The 18,882-nt window shown below is 47.9% G+C and overlaps 1 protein-coding gene across 1 annotated transcript; it reads right to left on the bottom strand.

Moving 5' to 3' along the window:
- Positions 1-564: 564 nt before the first annotated feature.
- Positions 565-18,297, bottom strand: LOC103181054 (protein THEMIS3-like). Its single transcript, XM_007897257.2, has 5 exons — positions 18,064-18,297; positions 12,743-12,880; positions 3,971-4,435; positions 2,148-3,220; positions 565-879 (listed from the first exon to the last, which is right to left on the bottom strand). The coding sequence occupies exons 1-5, from the start codon at positions 18,173-18,175 to the stop codon at positions 802-804; spliced, it is 1,866 nt and encodes a 621-aa protein (XP_007895448.1). The 5' UTR covers positions 18,176-18,297; the 3' UTR covers positions 565-801.
- Positions 18,298-18,882: the final 585 nt, after the last annotated feature.

Raw genomic sequence — 18,882 nt, 5'->3', positions numbered from 1 at the left:
TTGTAATGGATCTTTTCACCAGAGAGTAGAGTTGTCCACTATGTAACCTGTCAATTCTTTTCATTATCTTAAATACCTCAATCAATTCACCCCTTAGCCTCCTCACCTTGGAGAAATATAGCTCGCCCGATTGGTTCGGATGAAGAAGGCCCTTCTGCCCATCTGATCTCATCTCTCCAAATCATCCACCCTGCTGTCCCTCCATCACAACATCAAGCTGCTTTTTAAATGACCCCATCATGACTTGAGTATTTGATGGGATCTCCTTATAGCGCAGTCACACCTGGCCCCAACCACCTTTCCTGGCAACCTGTTCCAGTTGTTAATTACCCTCTGTGTAAACCAAAACATCACAGTACCTGTCTTGACATTTCCCTTTGAAACTCTAAACCCATGTCCTCTTGTTCTACTATCTGAAAATATTGTTCTGTGTTTATTTTTCAATCCCATTTAAAATTGTATACACCTCTAGGAGGTCTACCCAACTCTCATCACTGAGGGGTTTGGATATGGGCAAAGGGCTGGGGAGTGGGACTGATTGAGGAGCTCTTCCAAAGAACCAGCATAGACACGATGGGCCAAGTGTCCTCCTTGTGCTGTAATATTCTATGATTGTAGGATTCTAAGACCTGTTAGTCCAGATATTAGTCTAGTAAAGTACTTTGAGAATCAAAAACAACAAATTACATTTGTATAGCACCTTTCATGTTGGGAGGATGCATTAATATGGCAATGTCAACCTCAAGGTTTATTATCTAGGAAGAAAGCTTTACTTCTTGTTTTCTTGAAGCAGCGTTCCATTCATACAGGTGGCTTGTGATAAACGTTCCTTGAATTGTTTGTGACATCCAAAGTTAATTTCGATAGGATTTCACATTCCTGAAAGATAAAAATGCCAGCTTGTTCAGTGACCTTGCTAAATAACTGGACAGGTTCTCATGGGAGGTGGTCTGGATAAGAACCGAAATCAGGTTATATCAGGGCATGCTATAAAAATGGCCATTGGTCAGAGCTTCCAGGTCTTCAGGTCACTGCTGATGTCATTTCCGTTATGTACAGTGCTTGCTCACGGGAAGCAAGCAACCACTCTACCGAGGGTTTCCAGGGTTTGCGTAGACACCACCAGATGCCAGGAGACCTTCCCCGAGTTGTGGACAGGAAGCTGGCCATCTGCTGGTGTGACTGCGCTATAAGGAGATCCCATCACATACTAAAGTCATGATGGGGTTCAACTGTATGCTTTTCCTTGCACAACCTACAGCTTTGCTTTAGATTGAAGTTAAGATGACCCTATGATTGTACGCAACACTAAATGGTAAAAGTGATTCAATCGGGCCACGTGACCTCCCCTCGCAGTTGCAAACTGAAAACTACAAGAAGAAAACAGATCTCGGAAATCTTTACTGTTATCATTTTTCTGTTTGCTTCATGTATTTGTGAAGTCCCATTGTCGTGAAAGTCGGAAGAGACGCAAAAGAAAAAAAAAGAAAAAGAGAACATCCAGGATATTACAAGGTGTTGTTTCCAAAATAACCAAAGTCTCTGAACTGGCTCCGAGGTGATATGCTTGGCAACGTAATGTCAGAATTAAGCCAGCCCTCTGCGATGGTCTCAGCCATCCAGTTCCTGAGCCAGGCAGGTTTGCAGTACTCCAAGGCACTACTGATGACAGCACAGCCAGCCGGGCACATTGGCAGGACTTGGAGCCGCAGATCAGTCAACGGGGGTAGGTAATCCAGCCATTTAGCTCCTGTTAACCCTGCAAGCCAATCTCCTAACAGGTAGGGTGGTCCTAGCGGGAAAGTTTGCCATACAGTGCTATCGACGGCAAGTGATGCAGTTTTAGCTGGTTAGACTCCAGCAGTTACCCCAACACATACTCTGGGGTCCCCAAGCCTCGTTTTTTGCCAATCTGCGCCTATTACTTTCCGGAATTAGGTAAGCAGGATGGGTCCCTCCAGGGAGAGAGTGCACATTCCATTGTAAATCTACCTGTGATTTCTACGTATAGGTGGGATGCATTGAAATTTCAGCTTGGTTTGGATACTCTTAAGCATGGTGATGGGTTTCTGCATGTATCAGACACCCGGTTAACCCATTCCCCCACCACAAAACCCCCCACATTGGTGGCTTAACTCTCACATTACCTGATTCAGAGCGGGACTCGGAGTGCTGGTGTTTGTGTTTGAGCACGTGAGGAGGGGTTTAGCGAGCTGGCCTGTGACCCCAGCAGCACTGCAGCTCTTGGGCTTGGGTGGCCGCGGGGGAGGTGGAGGAGAGAGGTCTTCGTAGTCTCTCAAACGCAGGTAGTCTTCAGCTGACAGGAGCCAAACAGTCTGGACAAACTGCGGGCTGGGATCTTGTGCCTGATGAGGGGACGTTCTCACCTGGTTCACCACCTCCACCAGTGCCGTCACCAGTTCCACAGGAACCTCGAAGGCCAAACCCTCTTGACGCCGAGCCACCAGACACTCCATCCGGACCTCTCCGTCCACCCTCAGCTCTTTCAGGCCCGGCAGAGGGTCGGCGGTGAGGGCCAAGTCCGCAGTAACCACCCGCACGTGAAAGGGAGCCATGTGCTGGGCCAGGAGGCCCTCCATCGTGTATCGCTCCCCGTCCATTAATATCTCGATGAATTTGCCCTCGGCGTACATGGGCAGGTTGACTGTTTCCGCCGAGTCCGCCTTCTCGCATGTCAGGACCTTCACCTCCGCCTGCCCCCCCACCCCCAGCCGGGTGAAGACAGTCGCCGGGTGCAGAGCGCGGAACTGCTCCCCGATGCCGAACGACGACAGACACTCGGCGTCACGATTGTAGCTCGTGGTGGCGACCACCCAGGCCACTCCGCCTGCCATCCTGGCCAGCTCCAGGTCATAGACAGTTTGGAAGGTCCTGGGAATCCTCAGCAGCTGGCCTTCATAGCTCCGGGGGACCAGAAAGTGCTGTCGGACCAAACTGTTGGAAAGTTCGGTGACCAGGACCTTCTTCATCTCTTTCTTTCCCAGGATCGTCAGGCACGATCCCACCTCGAAGCCCCTGGCCAGACCACCGTAGTTGTCCTTCACGTCAATGACCTTCACGGTGACGGGGAAGCTGTTGCTCGGCAGGTGGTAAAGTGTTTCCAGTGAGACGGGCACGAGGAAAGGCTGATCAGCCACCAAGTCTGTCACATCCATCACCTGCAGTTCCAGGTCTGCCGGCAGAAACTGCTCACCTCCTCCTAGACAACAACAACAAATTACGTTTGTATATCGTCTTTCATGTCAGGAGGACGTCCTGGGGAAAACAAGGCAATTATACCAACAGTTTACATTCATACAGAGCCTTTCACGTCAGGAGCACATCTCAAAGCGAGTTCCCAGTGCTGGATTGGAAAGATGGTTGAAAAAGAGGAACCACTGGCGGCAATGAGGGAGCGAACAGGGAGTGAGATTCGACTTGGAAGCCCATATGGAGAAAGTAGAAGTTTGCATTGATTGGGTGGGCTGGACTTCCAGATCTTTTGGTAAAACCTCTTTGGGGGCTGGTCAGAGAAAGTGCGCGAGAGAGAGAGAGAAAGGAGAGAGTGAAAGGGAGAGTCTGTGAGAGAGAGAGAGGAAGATAAATAGCGAGCAAAAAGATAGAGAAAGAGCAAAAGAGAGAAAAGGAGAAAGATAGAAAGAGAGAGTGAGAGCATGAGACAGAGAGAGGTTTTATTACTTCTCGTCAGATCAAAATAAAAAACAAACAAAAAAAACATTTCAAGTGGCTCCTTTCTTAAGTCAAAATACTGCAGACGCTGAAAAACTGAAATCAAAACAAATGTTGCTGGGAACACTCAGCAGGTCAGGCAGCATCTATGGAGTTGCACCTCTCTCCATAGATGCTGCCTGACCTGCTGAGTGATCCCAGAGACTTCTGTTTTTATTCCTTTTTGTAAGGTGTTAAAGAAAAAAAACCTCCAACATTTGTCCGAAGCTCAACCACTGACCTACAATCAGTGCCTTGACGGAATAGTAGGGCAATAGCTGAAGTTGGCCAGTGAAATTGTGGGGAAGGATGGAAAAGCCCGTGGATCTGGTTGGAGTGCCCACCACAGGCTTCACGTTACGCCTGCGTCCGGCTGGTATTTTCCACTTGACGATCTGGCTGATGGTATAGTAATGGTCGTCGTGGCATTCCTGGAACAAACCCCTGCAGGTCACTGGGAGCCAGACCATCGAGTTGGCCTTTCTCTTCAGCAGCTTGCACCTGAGCCCCTTCACGCCGCCCACCTCCTCGATGCCCAGCAGGGCCAGCTTCTCTCCTCGCATGATCACGGTGCCGTTGTCCAGCACGATGTTGATGTTGTTCTGGAACCTGGGCTGCCCCTCCCTCTCGGGGCCAATCCTGTTGCTGTGCAGGAGGCTGGCCACCGTCTCGTACACATCGGGCTCCGGCACCAACAGGAAATCCCCTAGAGAAAACCCAGACACATAACAGACAACTGCTTCCTTCCTTCCCTTCCCTCCCTCCCTCCCTCCCTCCCACATAAAAGCTTTCCTCTTTGACCACAGATTTGGTCATCTTCTGCACACCAATTCCAGCTCCCCTCCTCTCACTCTCTCTCCCCTCTTCTGTATAAAGCGTTTGAGGCGTTTTCCCAACACTACAATATAAATTGTATTGTATGAATTGCATTGTATCTACGTGCTAAGTGAATTCCGTTGACCTTGAAATGGGGTCCCATCTGCCTAATCAAGTGGACTTTAAAGATCCCGTGGAACTATTTGGAAAGAGAAGGAAGTTTCACCCAATCAGTGTCCTCGCCAAGAATTCCCCCAAATAAAATAGGTAATTAACTTTACGTTTCATGTTTCCACTTGTTTGTGGGACCTTACCATGCACAGATTATCTGATATGTTTGTCTACAAATACACAGTCACTACATTAACACGTGACAGTAAAGCTTCCCCGTGTATATCAAATGCAAGCAGTCAATCTCAAAATACACAGTCAATCCACTACAATATATTCTGTAACGTGCTTTGAAATACTGTGAAGACGTCTCAGTGATGTCATAAGGTGCTAACTAGATCAAAAGCAAGGATTATTATTATTATTACAAACTAGCTGTAACCATTGCAGCTACGCCTGCAACCAAAGGATCCAATATGGAATGTAGATTTCAGTGATACCACTCGCAAACCATTTAACATGCCATAAACAGTGTGTGTACACCTTTAGCAAGACTGCCATACATATGTAATGAGCTTGTTTATGTCAAAGCTCATGAACGATAGATTCCCCCCCCCACCCCCCGAAAAGGTATACCCATGACACTCCCCCATCAAGACCTCTCTGTTGATGTATAAATCATGTCTCTACCTCAATCGGTTATTGCATTATTGGTGGACTGACAGACATTTTGTCTTTATTAGTATAAAGGTGATAATAATAATAATAATAATAATAATCCTTGCATTTGATATAGTGCTGTTCACATCTTCTAGAACGTCTCAAAGTGCTTCACAGAATAGACTGTAAATTGAATTGACTGTATATTTGTGGGCGAAATGCGCCAGCCAATAGCGCACAGCAGTGTCCCACAAACAGTCGTGGATTGAAATGACCAATTTTTTTTTGAGGGGTTATTATCAGGCACGTGGATAAGATAAGATAAGGGTTATGTAGTTGTGTGTACAGAACAGTGCAAGGAAGCAGATTTTCAGCAGGTGGTGCCAAAGTATTGCAGTCGAGAGACAGCTCTGGGAGTATTCTGTGTGTCCAGGTTGCTTTGGAAACAGTGAAGTCTTTGTTAACAGTGCACTTGTAAAAGGTACAGAGAAAGTGCCGTGTTACACAATACACTTATCAGAGGTCATGAAGCAAATTTGAAATAACCCAGTGGGAGGCAGATTAAAATAGATCTTATCAGCACATCAGCTGACTGGACACTGAATTACATGGGGTGAAATTCCCAGGAACCACAAACACAGTGAATGCTACAACAGCAACAACGGCGACAAAATTACGCTTGTAAAGCACCTTTCACGTTGGGAGGAGGTCCCAAGGTGCTAGATAGACAGAGTTACGGACCCAAGCTGGGGGTTGGGGTCAGGGAGGATGGAGGGAAAGGGGGGAAGTAGGGAGATAGAAAGCACGGTCGAAGAGGAGGGTCTTGAGATGGGTCTTGAAAGTGGCAAAGGAGGGGGCGAGGCGGAGGAACTACGGGATGGAGTTCCAGATGGTGGGGGGGGGGGGGGGGGAGTGGCAGAAGGCCTGCCCATCAATAGTGGGGCGAGTGAGGCGGGGGATGTGAAGCAGGCCGGAGCCCGCTGAGTGGAGGGATCGAGCAGGATAGGAGGGGGTTAGGAGGTTGCAGAGGTAGGGGGGAGCAAGACCATAGAGGGCTTTGAAGGTGAGGACCAGAATCTTGAACTGTATCCTCTGTGGTGGGAAGCCAGTGGAGTTGGGCAAGGATGTGGGTGATATGGTCGTGGAGCCTAGTGTGGGAGAGGATGCAGAGTTCTGGATGATGATTTGCAGCCTATGGAGGGAGGAGTTGGGGAGGCCGACAAGCAATGAGTTTTCATAGTCGAGCCTCGGTATAATGAAAGCATGTATGAGAGTTTCGACAGCCTGCGGTGTGAGACAGTGGCGGAGGCGAGCGACGTTGTGGTGGTGGGGGAAGGCAGACCGAGTCATGGTACAGATGATAGAAAGGATAGTTGAGGGTCAAACAAGATCCCAAGCTTCTGGTCTTGGGGACTGGTACAAGTTCCCTAGTCTCATTGGGAGCTCGGTGTTTAGTTAAGATATCCAGACATTTTATGTGGGGGAATTCTTGGCCAGGACACCGATCAGGTGAAACTTCCAAATAGTTCCACAGGATCTTTAAAGTCCACTTGATAAGGCAGATGGGATCCCAGTTCAAGGTGAACAGACCACTTAACACGCGGATGCAATGCAATTCATACAATACGTGTATTCTTGAATAATGCAAAAAAATGTAAATAAAGAACAAAGGACAATCAACGCTGCAGAACTGAGATAAGTTCCTGACATGAGGGGCCATTCGACATGAATCGATCGATTCTGGGGTTTGCCAAAAAATGTCAGCTTTTGTTTAACCGACAGTCAGCCAGCGCTTTGCAATGTTTCCCAATTTCTTCATTGCTTGTTCCCATTCTTTAACCCCTCATTCTCCCATGGGCTGGGCTTGTATCAATGACCTGCTTGTATGTCAGAATGGCTTCCGATGGAGCCCTTTTGCATTGGGTTTACCAACACCAAAAAATCCCTCCACAAACAGCTTGAGGCCGGTGACTGATTTTATCTAGATTGTCTTATCTAAGAGACACTGAGCTGGACTCAACTGTCCAGAATCATAGAATCCTACAAAACAGAAGGAAGCCATTCAGTCTCTTTGAAAGAGCTATCCAATTAGTCCCACTTCCCTGCTCTTGCAATTTTTTTCAAGTAAATATCCAATTGTTTCTTAGTTATAATACCATTGATGAGCAAGTTTCACTCCTCCAGTCCAGTCTCTGTTGTACTCTCCCAATCTCCTTTCTCCCCCGGCTTTAACAAACCCTTTTCAAAACCTGCCTCTTTGACTGCCATTTTTGTTCTACACCTTTAATCTCTCATTGCTCTTCTCTCTGCCCAGAGCTCTCCACCTTCTCTTCTGCGAAGAGCTCACCCCAACCCTCCCTCAGCTCCGCTGCCTCCCCATCCCCCAGTGCATCAAATGCAGGATTCTCATCCCCTTATAATCCTTCCAAGGCCTCATCCCTAACCTATCTCTACAACCTCCTGCTTCCCAACCATCTCCCCTCCACCACTCCGACCGCTCCCTCTGTGGACAGGCTTTCAGCCACTCTACCCCTGTTCTCCGGAACTCTAGAGTCCCTCTGACTCGCCCCCCCTCCTAAACCACCTTTGAAGCCTACCTCTTTAGACTCTACTTTTAAATCGTGCTTTTGGTTACCTTTCCTATCCCCCCCTCCCCCACAAGATCAGGCTCCCAGTCAGCTCTGTTAAGCACTCTGGGACATCCGTCTTGATGTGAAAGGCGTTGTTTAAATGTAAAATGCCCATTGTACCTGTGCTGGCTCTGAGAGAACGATCCATTCACTCCAATCCCCTTCTCTTTCCTGCCCCTCCTCCACCCAGCCCCCCCCCCCCCCTCCACAACCCCCCCCTTTTGTACTTCCTTTTTAAACACATGTCTAAATTGCTTCCAAAAAAACATTATCCATTTGATTTCAAAAAAATAATATTCCTTGCATTTGAGGTAGCGACTTAACACAGGATATTCTGTGAAGGGCTTTGATACTCAAAGGTGTGATTAGGGCTATATCAAATGCAAGGATTATTATTATACTGTAAAGTGGATTGACTGCATATTTTGTGGGCAAAACATGGCAGCCAGTTGCATACAGCAAGATCACACAAACACCCCAAAAGTAAGTGATCAATTATTTCGGGGGATTGTTAGCCAGGACACCAGGAGAAACTTCCTTCTGTTTTCGAATAGTGACATGAACCGGCAGATGGGACCTCAGTGTAACGTCTCATCAGAAGTACAGCACCTCCGACAATGGAATGCACCCCAAACGCTGCATTGTAGTGTGAACCGAGACTGTGATTCCAAGTCCTGACCTGGGGCTTGAACCCACAACAGAGGTGAGAGTGAGGGACACTGCACCAGGCTGACACTTTACTTGGTAGGGAATTCCAAGGGGAGAAACTTTGTTAATGTAGCAGTTCAGGGAATCCAGAGATTTGGCAAAATTCAGTCATAACCGTGAAGCTGTTTTTTTCTCTGCTGCTCTTTAAAAATAAACTTACGAGCAGGGTGGGGAAACTTGGCTTGAAAATGAAGGCTGTCTTAAAGAATTAGCTTTCTGCTCATGCACCAGCTCCCTGCTCACTGTCTGTAGGCAAGAGCCGCAGGTAGACCAGAACCCGAGTGACTTAGATGGGTCGGTGCTGTTACAGCCTATCTCCTCAGACACCAAAGTTCTTTCATCACAAATAAAATGAGACACGCTTTTTTTAAAAAAATAAAGTTCGGCTTGTCACGATCAATTTTTCCCTGACAGGCCAGCCGGTGGTCGAACATAACCGGAAACCTGTTGTAAGAGCGTCCAAACCAAACTACTGAAATTCTACATAACACGGACATTTCCCTTTGTCTGGAAGGCAGCATGCCCACACTCCTCCCCAGAGGGACACACCCTCCCTGCTCATATTATCGCTGAAAGTCTTAGACGTAGGTTGGCAAGTACCAAGGCTTGGAGACTCTAGAGTGTACTTTGGGGGTACCTGATGGAATTCAACCTCCTAACAAACACTTGTCTAGATCGAGAAGCGTGCAAACAGAAGAGATTAGTTGCAGTAAACTGAGACACATGGTTCCAATGTCATTGAGGTCTAATTTACGATACGATAATAATCCTTACATTTGATAAAGCACCTTATCACGCCGTCAATTTTGCAAAGCACTTTCACATGGATTTACTGTGGATTTTATTTTAAATTTTATTTTGTTGGCGAACGCAGCAGCCAATTTGTGCACAGCAATATCCCACAAACAGCCATGGAGTGAGTGATCAATTTCATCTGGGTTAACTGATTTGAAGACCTGGAGATGGATCTTAAACTCGATCTTCTGAGGTTGTACTGTATGAGTCAATTGAGCTGGAATGAACATTAGGTGAAGAGATAAGTTCCTAATGGAGGCTGTTAGCAGCTGAGTCATTAACCTACAAGGTTGAGGAAGTTTCTATCAGTGTCCTGGCCAAGGAAATTCCACAGATAAAACTAATCATGAGGACACATTGACCCTGAAATTTTACTCAGCCCTAAGACTAGAGTGTAATGTTTGTCTCAGAATTTAAGATTATGGAGAACTATGGAAAATTTAAATTCCGTCTTAATTTGGAAGGCGGACAGTGGAAAACCGATTTGTGAATTAAGACTGAATTTGAGAATTCTCCTCTCAGTATTGTACGCGATGTTTCATCGTAAGGTAAAATGACCTCGCAGGGTGAATTTCGTTGTATGTGAAAATCAGCCTGAGAAATATGCTCATGTGAAAGCAGCCTCGCTTCCCTCTGCTCTTAATGTGGAACGCATCACGGAGTGCGGATCTAATTATTCTTTATGATCTCCCTGGGTGATCACTCACTTTGTCTGCATGGATCAGTATTAGTGCCATGCTTGTGGTTTCTGAACCATCCTCACCACTAAGTCAGTCAACACTTTGCACTCTGTGTAACAAGGACACAAAGAGAAGACCCTCTACAGTTCCGGGTTGCCCTGATGTGCAGAGTTCCATGACAGGGAAGCACGACCACAATTATATGCAAACGGTGCAGGCCTGAAATTCCACCTAATCTTAGCCTGTTAAGACCCTTAAAGTCTAACGTTCAAGGGCGGAATTATGGTAAATTTTTTAATTCAATCTCGATTTGGAATTCTTTTTCTTGTCGCAACAAAAAAACATTAATCCTGAATTGAAGATTTTTTTTTAAACCAAATCTTCGAAGATCTTAAATTTTAATACGAATGGTCTCATTGGCCCAGACGGGTGGGATTTGTACTGAGGGTCAGTGAGAACAGTTACCACAGTGAACCGAAAAGTAACATTGAGGTCAAAGTCGGTTTTACGCAATTCTTGGGGGGAAGTCACATTTATGTGAAAAGGTCTTACATTTTCCCTCACCCTCTCCCGGTTCCACTGGCTCCCAAACACTCTGAGGATACAGTTCAAGATCCTGGTCCTCACCATCAAAGCCCTCCATGGCCTTGCTTCTTCCTACCTCTGTGACCTCCTAACCTCGTTCCAACCTGTTCGCTCCCTCTGCTCAGTGGGCTCAGGCCTGCTTCATCTCCCCCACTTTGCCGACCCCACCATTGGTGGATAGGCCTTCAGCCTCTCTGCTCCAACCTTCTGGAACTCCATCCCACAGTCCATTTGCCTCGACCCTCCCTTGTCTCCTTGAAGACCTGTGTCAAGACCATCCTCTTCGACTGTGCCTTCGGTCACTCTCCCACACCTACCCTCCCTCCACCCCTCCTGATCCCAGCCACCATCTTAGGTGTGGATCTCTGACTGCCCAGTGCCTTAGGCCATCCTCCTGAAGCAAAAGGCACTATACAAATGTTAATGGCTGTTGTTAAATTGTGGAAAGTTCTTAAATTCTGTCTCAATTTGAAATTCTTATGTTAAAAGGTCATACTTTGAGAATTGGTTTTAAGCAATTCTTGGAAATAAATTAACACCAGAATTTAAGACTTTCCCAAAGTACTGTATAATGTTAAATCTGAGAACTTGCGGTCTCGGGCTTCAGCAGCGAGTGAGGAAAATGTCTTTGAAAAGGATTTTGAATGTCAGGTAGGCCTCTGACTGTTACGGAGCAGAAAGACACTGGTGTGTGTGCTTCTATTACAGGAGCTTTGAAGCCTGTGAAACAGCTGTTCTGTGCACTGTCCCGCTGATCAGATTTGTCAAAACCTGCTCTGTGGGGAAATGACTCAGTGTGATGCAAACTCCCTCAAAGACAACACAGCGCAGGAAATGTTTTGGTTGGGATTATCTCATTCTGCTAAACTACTGGCCGTGTCTCCTTTAATGTTAACGATTTTACATATGACTTGCATGTGCAAACAGTCACTGAAAGAACTTTCTATTTCCTTACAGTGAATTCCCACTTAGTCGATTGGCAAATGTTTTTTGTTGTAATGAGAAAAAGAATCCCAAATCGAGACTGAATTTAAAAATTTACCAGGGGTAATAATCCCTCCCCCCAAACCTCAAAAGAAATGTGGTCACTCAATCCATAACTGTTTTTGGAACACTACTTCTGCAAATGGTTGTCTCGTTTCGCCCACAAAATACAGTCAATCCACTTAACCATATATTCTGAGAAGCGTTTTGAGACGTCTCAATGTTGACAAAGCGATATATCAAATGTGAGGATTATTATTATTATTACTTCCAATACACGCCTGCAGCTGTAACGTCTAGTTGACCGCCAAGTATTGGCGAAGAATCTGCTGACACTGTTTTTCTTGGACAGTTCAATCAATCTCGCCAGTGTCCTGGAAGGTTAATTTGGAAGCGAGCAGCCTCTGTCTCTCTGGTCATAGAGGTTGAAGGCACCAGCAGCTGAGATAATGGAGAAAATTCCAGCAGTGACTTGGCACTTCCTTGTCACTGTGACCTGACAACTCCACACGATAGCTTCCGTGCACAGTGTAACCAGGCTCGCTCTTCACTGTCTGTAGTGAGCTTTATTTTTTTGTCAAGGTGAAAGTTAAGAAGAGGCAGGTACCCTTTCCACGACTACCTTCTCCCAAAAAATATACAGTCAATTCACTTTACAGTACATCTTTTGAGACGCTTTGAGTGCTACTTGTTGGCCTTCCTAACTCTTTCCCTCCACAAGCTAAAGATCATCCAGAACTCTGCAGCTTGTGTCCTTTCCCGCCCAAGGCTCCGTGATCCCATCAACCCCACCCTCTCCCGGCTCCACTGATTCTCCATCCCACGCCATCTTACATTTTAAGCAAAAAAAATAATGGTCTCAACTAGGGGTGGATGGAATTTCAGGGCCCCCTGGCTGCATTTTTCAGGCCCTGACCATTTCAAACAACAACGGTTTCCCTTTATGTAGCACACTTCATGCAGCATAGCGTCTCGAGCGCATCATAGTAGGCCATAGGTGCGACCGAAGAGGTAAGTCTTAACGTGAGCTGACAAGCCACTTACCTTCATAGAAAAGTGGCAAGTCCAACACTCTCTCTTCCTTGGTATCCCTTTGCAACATAATTGCTTTGAGTTCAGTTGGAATCACATCTATAATCTTTATAACATCGCCTTCAGAAAAGGACAGCTTATACAAGGATCCTGTGGACAGTAACACAGTAATTAAAAAGTTAGCAACTGCAGCCCAGCTTGGACCTACCTGTTAAGAATTTGGGTTCCAGGTTGGGGGTATATCTACATCTCCAAGTCACCTTGGAATCGGTTTAACCCTGGTGTGTGTCAATCTGGCTCAGTTGGTAGCACTCTTGCCACTGAGTCAGAAGGTTGTGGGTTCAAGTCCATGTCAGGACTTTGTTGGAAGTGCTGTCTTTCATAATGAGACCTTAAACCGATGTCCTGTCTGTCTGTTCAGGGGATTTTAAAGATCCTGTAACACTATTTGAAACGAGAAGTGAGTTTTTCCCGATGTCCTAGCCATCAATTCTCCAGATCAAAATGGTTATGCCGTCCTTTGGATGAGACATTAAACTGATGTTCCTGAAGCTCCAGCCTTGGCCCTCTTCATCTACAGGCTCCCTCTCGGCAATGTCATCTGCAGACATGGGGTAAACTTTCATATGTATGTGGATGACACCCAAATCTACTTATCCTCCTCCAGCTATGATTCCAGGTCCTGTCCAGCTGATGTTCAGTCAGCTTGTTTGTCAGAAATCAAGGCCTGGATGAGTGCAAACTTCTTGCAGCTGAATATTGACAAGATGGAAGCCATACTCCTTGGCTCCCGTCTTCTTTCCTGCAGCTCTGACCTCCTCAGCCTCCCCGGCCTTTCCGTAAGACTTACTGAACCTGTACATAATCTAGGTGTCAGGTTCGATCCACAGCTGTTCTTCCTCCCCACATTTGGTCCCTAACCAGGATTGCTCGAGCAGAGGGCCCAGAGTGAGCTACGTTTGGAGTGAGGTGAGGCCAGAGTGAAAAGGAATTAGGTGAGAGTGGGAATTAGGTGCAGAGGGGGAAGTAGGTATAAGGTTGTAGTATATCTTCTAAGGTAGGAGAGCGCAGGGCGGAGCCGAGGCCTAGCCATGAGGAGGTGAGGAGCCACTCAGTCGGGAGCGGAGGTAGGAGCTGAGGTAAGTGAGGGGGTGGGGCGGGCGCGTTTCACAAAGTGACGTCAGCGTGACGTCACAGTTAGTAAAAAAAACCAGCAACAACAACAACAACAATGGCCTGGCAGCCACTGCCACTCGGCCATGACCTGGGAGGCTAAGCCTGAGGGCTGATGCCTGGGTCTCCCCCAATGACCCTGTACCCTTAGTGGAAGCCTCCCCTACAGGCTACACCTACCACCACACCCCCCGTCCAAACCAACGTGGCGGCGGAGTGGCCCTCATTTCCAAAGCCTCTCTTGGTCTCATCCCCTACTCATCTGGCTGCTTCCCCTCCTTCAAGCACCTCAACCTCTTCCACCCTTCTCTCCCATTGAAAATCCTCCTTGTCTACCGCCCCCCCCAAACCCCCCGGCTCCTTCCACACAGACATCTCTACTCTCCTCTCTTCCCTGTCCCTCTGCTCCGAGCGTCTGCTCATAATGGGCGATTTCAACCTCCACCTAAACTCCCCCTGCACCACTTCTGCCCTCCTCTCCTCCCTAAACCTTACCCTCCATATAAATGCACCCACCCACAACCGCGGTAATGCATTTGACCTCATCATCAACCATGGCCTTGACATTTCCGACCTCAGCATAGTGGACAAGGCCATCTCGGACCACTTTTTCATCTCCTTCTCCTCTCACATCCCTCTCTCCTCCACCAAGCCCTCAACCATCCTCTACCGCCCTTGGAAAAGGCTACCCCCTGAGACCCTCACAAAGACCCTCTCATCATCAAACATCTTATCCCTCTGGCCTTCCACCCGCGGAGATCCTGAAGCAGCCATCCAGTTGCTCCACGATCGCCTCTCCTCCACCTTCACTCCCTCGTGCCCCTGAAATCTAGGACCATCTGCAAACCCACCCGATCCCCTGGTACAACAGCAATCTCCGCCACCAAAAAACCCAAACCTGTTTGCTCGAGCGCAGATGACGGAAAACTGGCCTGACAGTTCACCGCCAACTGTGGCTCGAGCATCGACACAGCTACCACCGTTCTTTGACTTGTGTAAAAACGGCCTTCTACTCCAACATCATCTTGGAGGCTAAACACAACCCAAAAATCCTTTTTTCCACCACCCACTACCTCCTCCGTGGCCCCCCTCAGGCCTCCTCAATCTTCGTATCAAATGCCAAGTACGAGGAGGTCATGGACTTATTTTCATCTAAAATACTTAACATCCGCCAGGCAGCCTCATCCACCTGTACCTTGTCACCCACCACCACGCCCTCTCTGTCCCCCTCACCCTCTCCATCATATGCTACTACCACCTCCCCCATCCTACATTCCTTCCTCCCCATCTCTCCCTCATCCCTCTCACCCACCATCTCCTCCATGAAACCCACCACCTGCTGCCTCGACCCCCTTCCCACCAACTTGCTGGTCACCCAGCACCCCCTCCTCTGCTCACTACTGGCTGACGTCATCAACCAATCCCTCTCCTCCGGATCAGTCCCTGCCTCCCTCAAAACTGCTGCCATCACCCCCCTCCTGAAAAAACCTCCTTAGATCCCTCAAACCCCAGCCACTATCACCCTATATCTAATCTGCCCTTCCTCTCAAAAGTTCTAGAACGCATCGTTGCCAATCAACTTCACGCACACCTCTCCTCCGACTCCGTCTTCGAACCCCTCCAGTCCGGTTTCCGCCCTGCCCACAGGACAGAGACTGCACTTGTGAAAGTCACAAACGACATCCTCTCTATCTGTGACCAGGGCTCCCTCTGCCTCTTTGTCCTCCTGGACCTCTCCGCGGTGTTCAACACAGTCGATCAGGCCATTCTCCTCCACCGCCTTTCCTCCGTCATCCACCTCAGTGGGACCGCACTCGCCTGGTTCGAGTCCTACCTCACAAACCGCCAGCAGTACATCTGCACAAACAGCTTCTCCTCCCGCTCTCACCCGGTCACCTGCGGGTTATCCTGAGGATCCATCCTTGGCCCCCTCCTCTTTCTGATCTACATCCTCCCTCTTGGGGATGTCTTCCATAGACATGGGGTACATTTCCACATGTATGCGAACGACACCCAACTCTATTTTTCCACCTTTCTTTGCGACCCCCAGTCCCCTGATGATCTGTCAGCCTGCCTGTCAGACCTCAGGGGCTGGATGAGGGCAAACTTCCTTCAGCTGAACATTGACAAGATGGAAGCCACACTCTTTGGCTCTCGTCAACGTCTAAAATTTCACATCTTTCACCTCCTCCACCTACCCAACCTCCCCCTAAAACTCTCCGAACCCATACGCAACCTAGGCGTCAGGTTCGACCCCCAATTATCCTTCCTCCCCCACATCCAGTCCCTCACCAGCACCGCCTTCTATCACCTCCGACGCATCGCCTGTTTCCACCAATACCTCTCTCCAAAAGCCGCTGAAACCCTGGTCCATGCCTTTGTCACCTCTCAGCTGGACTACTCTAATGCCCTCCTCACCGGTCTTCCATCCACTACCATTCATAAAATCCAAATCATTCAAAACTCTGCCGCCCGCATTCTCACCCGCACGAAACTCCGCTCCCCGATCACCCCAGTCCTTGCCAGACTGCACTGGCTGCCTATCCCAGAGAGGATCGATTTCAAGATCCTCACCCTTGTATTCAAGTCCCTGCACTCCTCTGCACCCCCTACCTCTCTGACCTCCTCTCTCCTCAAAACAGTACCCGTTGCCTTTGTTCCTCCGGGTCTGGCCTCCTCCTTGTCCCCCGAGTCCTCCGCTCCACCCTTGGCAGCCGTGCCTTCAGCCACTATGCCCCGAGGCTCTGGAACTGCCTTCCTCACTCCCTTCATCTCGTTCCCTCCCTTCCCATTTTCAGGTCTCCGCTGAAGACCTTTCTTTTTGACCGCGCCTTTGGTCACCTTCCTCCCCCTCCCCCTGGCTCGGTCCCGGGATCCGTTACTGTAAAGCGCTCTGAGACGCCGTCCGGCGTGGAGGGCGCTATATAAATCCAAGTTGTTGTTGTTGTTGCTTTCCTCCACCGCTGTCACATTGCCCGCCTCTGACCGTACCTCATACCAAATGCAGTCAAGACCCATACCGATTCCATACCGACCCAACTGTGCAGCGCCTTGGGACGTCCTCCTGACGTGAAAGGCGCTTTATAAATGGAATCTTGTTGTTGTTGTTGTTGTTGTTGTCACCTCCGGCCTCAATTATTCCAATTATTCCAAAGCCCTACTCACCAGTCTCCCCAGCTCCACTACCTACAAAATCCTACTGATCCAAAACTCCGATGCACGTATTCTCACCCACTATAATCTCTGTACGCCCATCACATCAGTTTTCGCCAGGCTCCAATGGCAGAATAAATCGACTTCAAGATCGTCACACACATCTACAAATCATTTCACGCCCTAGCACTTCCCTATTCGCCAACCTGTCTATTCCTAATTCCACCACGCAACTCCTCCACTCAGCTGGCTCTGGCCTCCTGCTTGTCGCTTGTCCCCTCCGCTCCACCATTGGCGGCCGTGCTTTCAGCCACTATGCCCCAAAACTTTGAACTGCTTCAATCCCTCTGCTTTGCCCCCTCCTTCCCTTTTTTCAGATCATGCCTAAAGATCCTCCACTTTGACCATGCTTACGGTCACCTCCTCCCGCCGGCTCGATGTCAGGCTCTGCCACCATTAAGCGCTCCAAGATGCTCCCCCGCATGAAAGGCGCTATATAAATGCAATTGTTGTTGTCCCGTCTATATGTTCAGGTGGACGTTCGAGATGGGATTTTGAATTGGAGTTTCTTTCTCCCAGTCTCCTGGCTGACCATCCCCCAGAGTAAAAATTGGTCATTTACTTCTTGGCTGTTTGTGTGATATTGTGCTTCGCAAAGCGGCTGCTGAATTTGCCCTCAAATACACAGGATTTGCCTGCTTGGGCAAGGCATTTTGAAATTGCAGCCCAGTATCTTCAGGACAGATATGGAATTACACAGACTGTACAGCATAGCAACACAGCATTCGACTTAAGCAGTCTGTGCCAACTAATCAGTGTTTATAGTCCACACGAGCCTCCAACACCCCAAATCCCCTCTTCCATTCCCCTTGATTCCCTTCCCCCTCATGTATGCAAAATACAGAGAGACAAAACACACATATATTACACTGCGCAGCTGGAAATGGGAAATCTTTGCACATTGATGTTACCTTATAATAATAATATTAAATAATAATATTATTTACCTTGTAAATACACTCCACTGACCACCTTTACCGTCCGCTGTACACTGTTGGGACTCAGGGAATTGATGAAGGAATGCCAGGACTGGACTGCTGTCGTTCTGCTGCCTTCCATGTTGCCTCCTCCTCCCACTCCTCCTCGCGGGAGGGTGTATGTGTGTGATGGTTGTTGAACAAAGGAAAATTGGAATTCTTTTAACTCGAAAATGGGGAGTCTTGAGTTTGAAGCATTGGACAAGGTTCAGAAAATAAGGAAACGCAAACATTTGCTGAGACCTGGTAAACTATTTACTGATCACCTGATGCTTGTGATTCACCTTTAACTCCCTGCAATTGGGTTATGGCCAATGAAGAGTCACGCCTAAAACCATAACAAATCTCTCTCTGTCTCAGGCTGTGCACTTCCAGTCTTTATGGTTTCAATGACAAATCAAAACTCATTTCATATTGGGAGGATGTCTCAAAGCACTTCCCAGAATTTACTCTGAAGTCCTAGTGACTGTGTATTTTGGAGGTGAACGTGGCAGCAAAATTTGCACACAGCAATGTCCCACAAACAACCATGAAGATAGTGACCAATTTTATCTGGGGGATTGTTGGCCAAGATACTGAGATAAACTCCCATTTGTTTTGGAATAGGAAAATGAGAAGGGTACGGAGGTGCCGTCCTTCAGATGAGACATTAAGCCAAGATCCCGTCTGTCCGTTCAGGTGAGCGTTAAAGGCACAATTCGAAAAGAGAAGGAAATTGCCTTAAGAGGGAAGTTTTTCCTGGTGTCTCAGCCAACAATCCCCCAAATAAAATTGGCCGCTCACTTCATG

This window comes from Callorhinchus milii, unplaced genomic scaffold (assembly GCF_018977255.1).
Source record: "Callorhinchus milii isolate IMCB2004 unplaced genomic scaffold, IMCB_Cmil_1.0 Scaffold2, whole genome shotgun sequence".
NCBI lineage: Eukaryota > Metazoa > Chordata > Chondrichthyes > Chimaeriformes > Callorhinchidae > Callorhinchus > Callorhinchus milii.
This window is presented reverse-complemented; position numbering and strand designations above follow the sequence as displayed.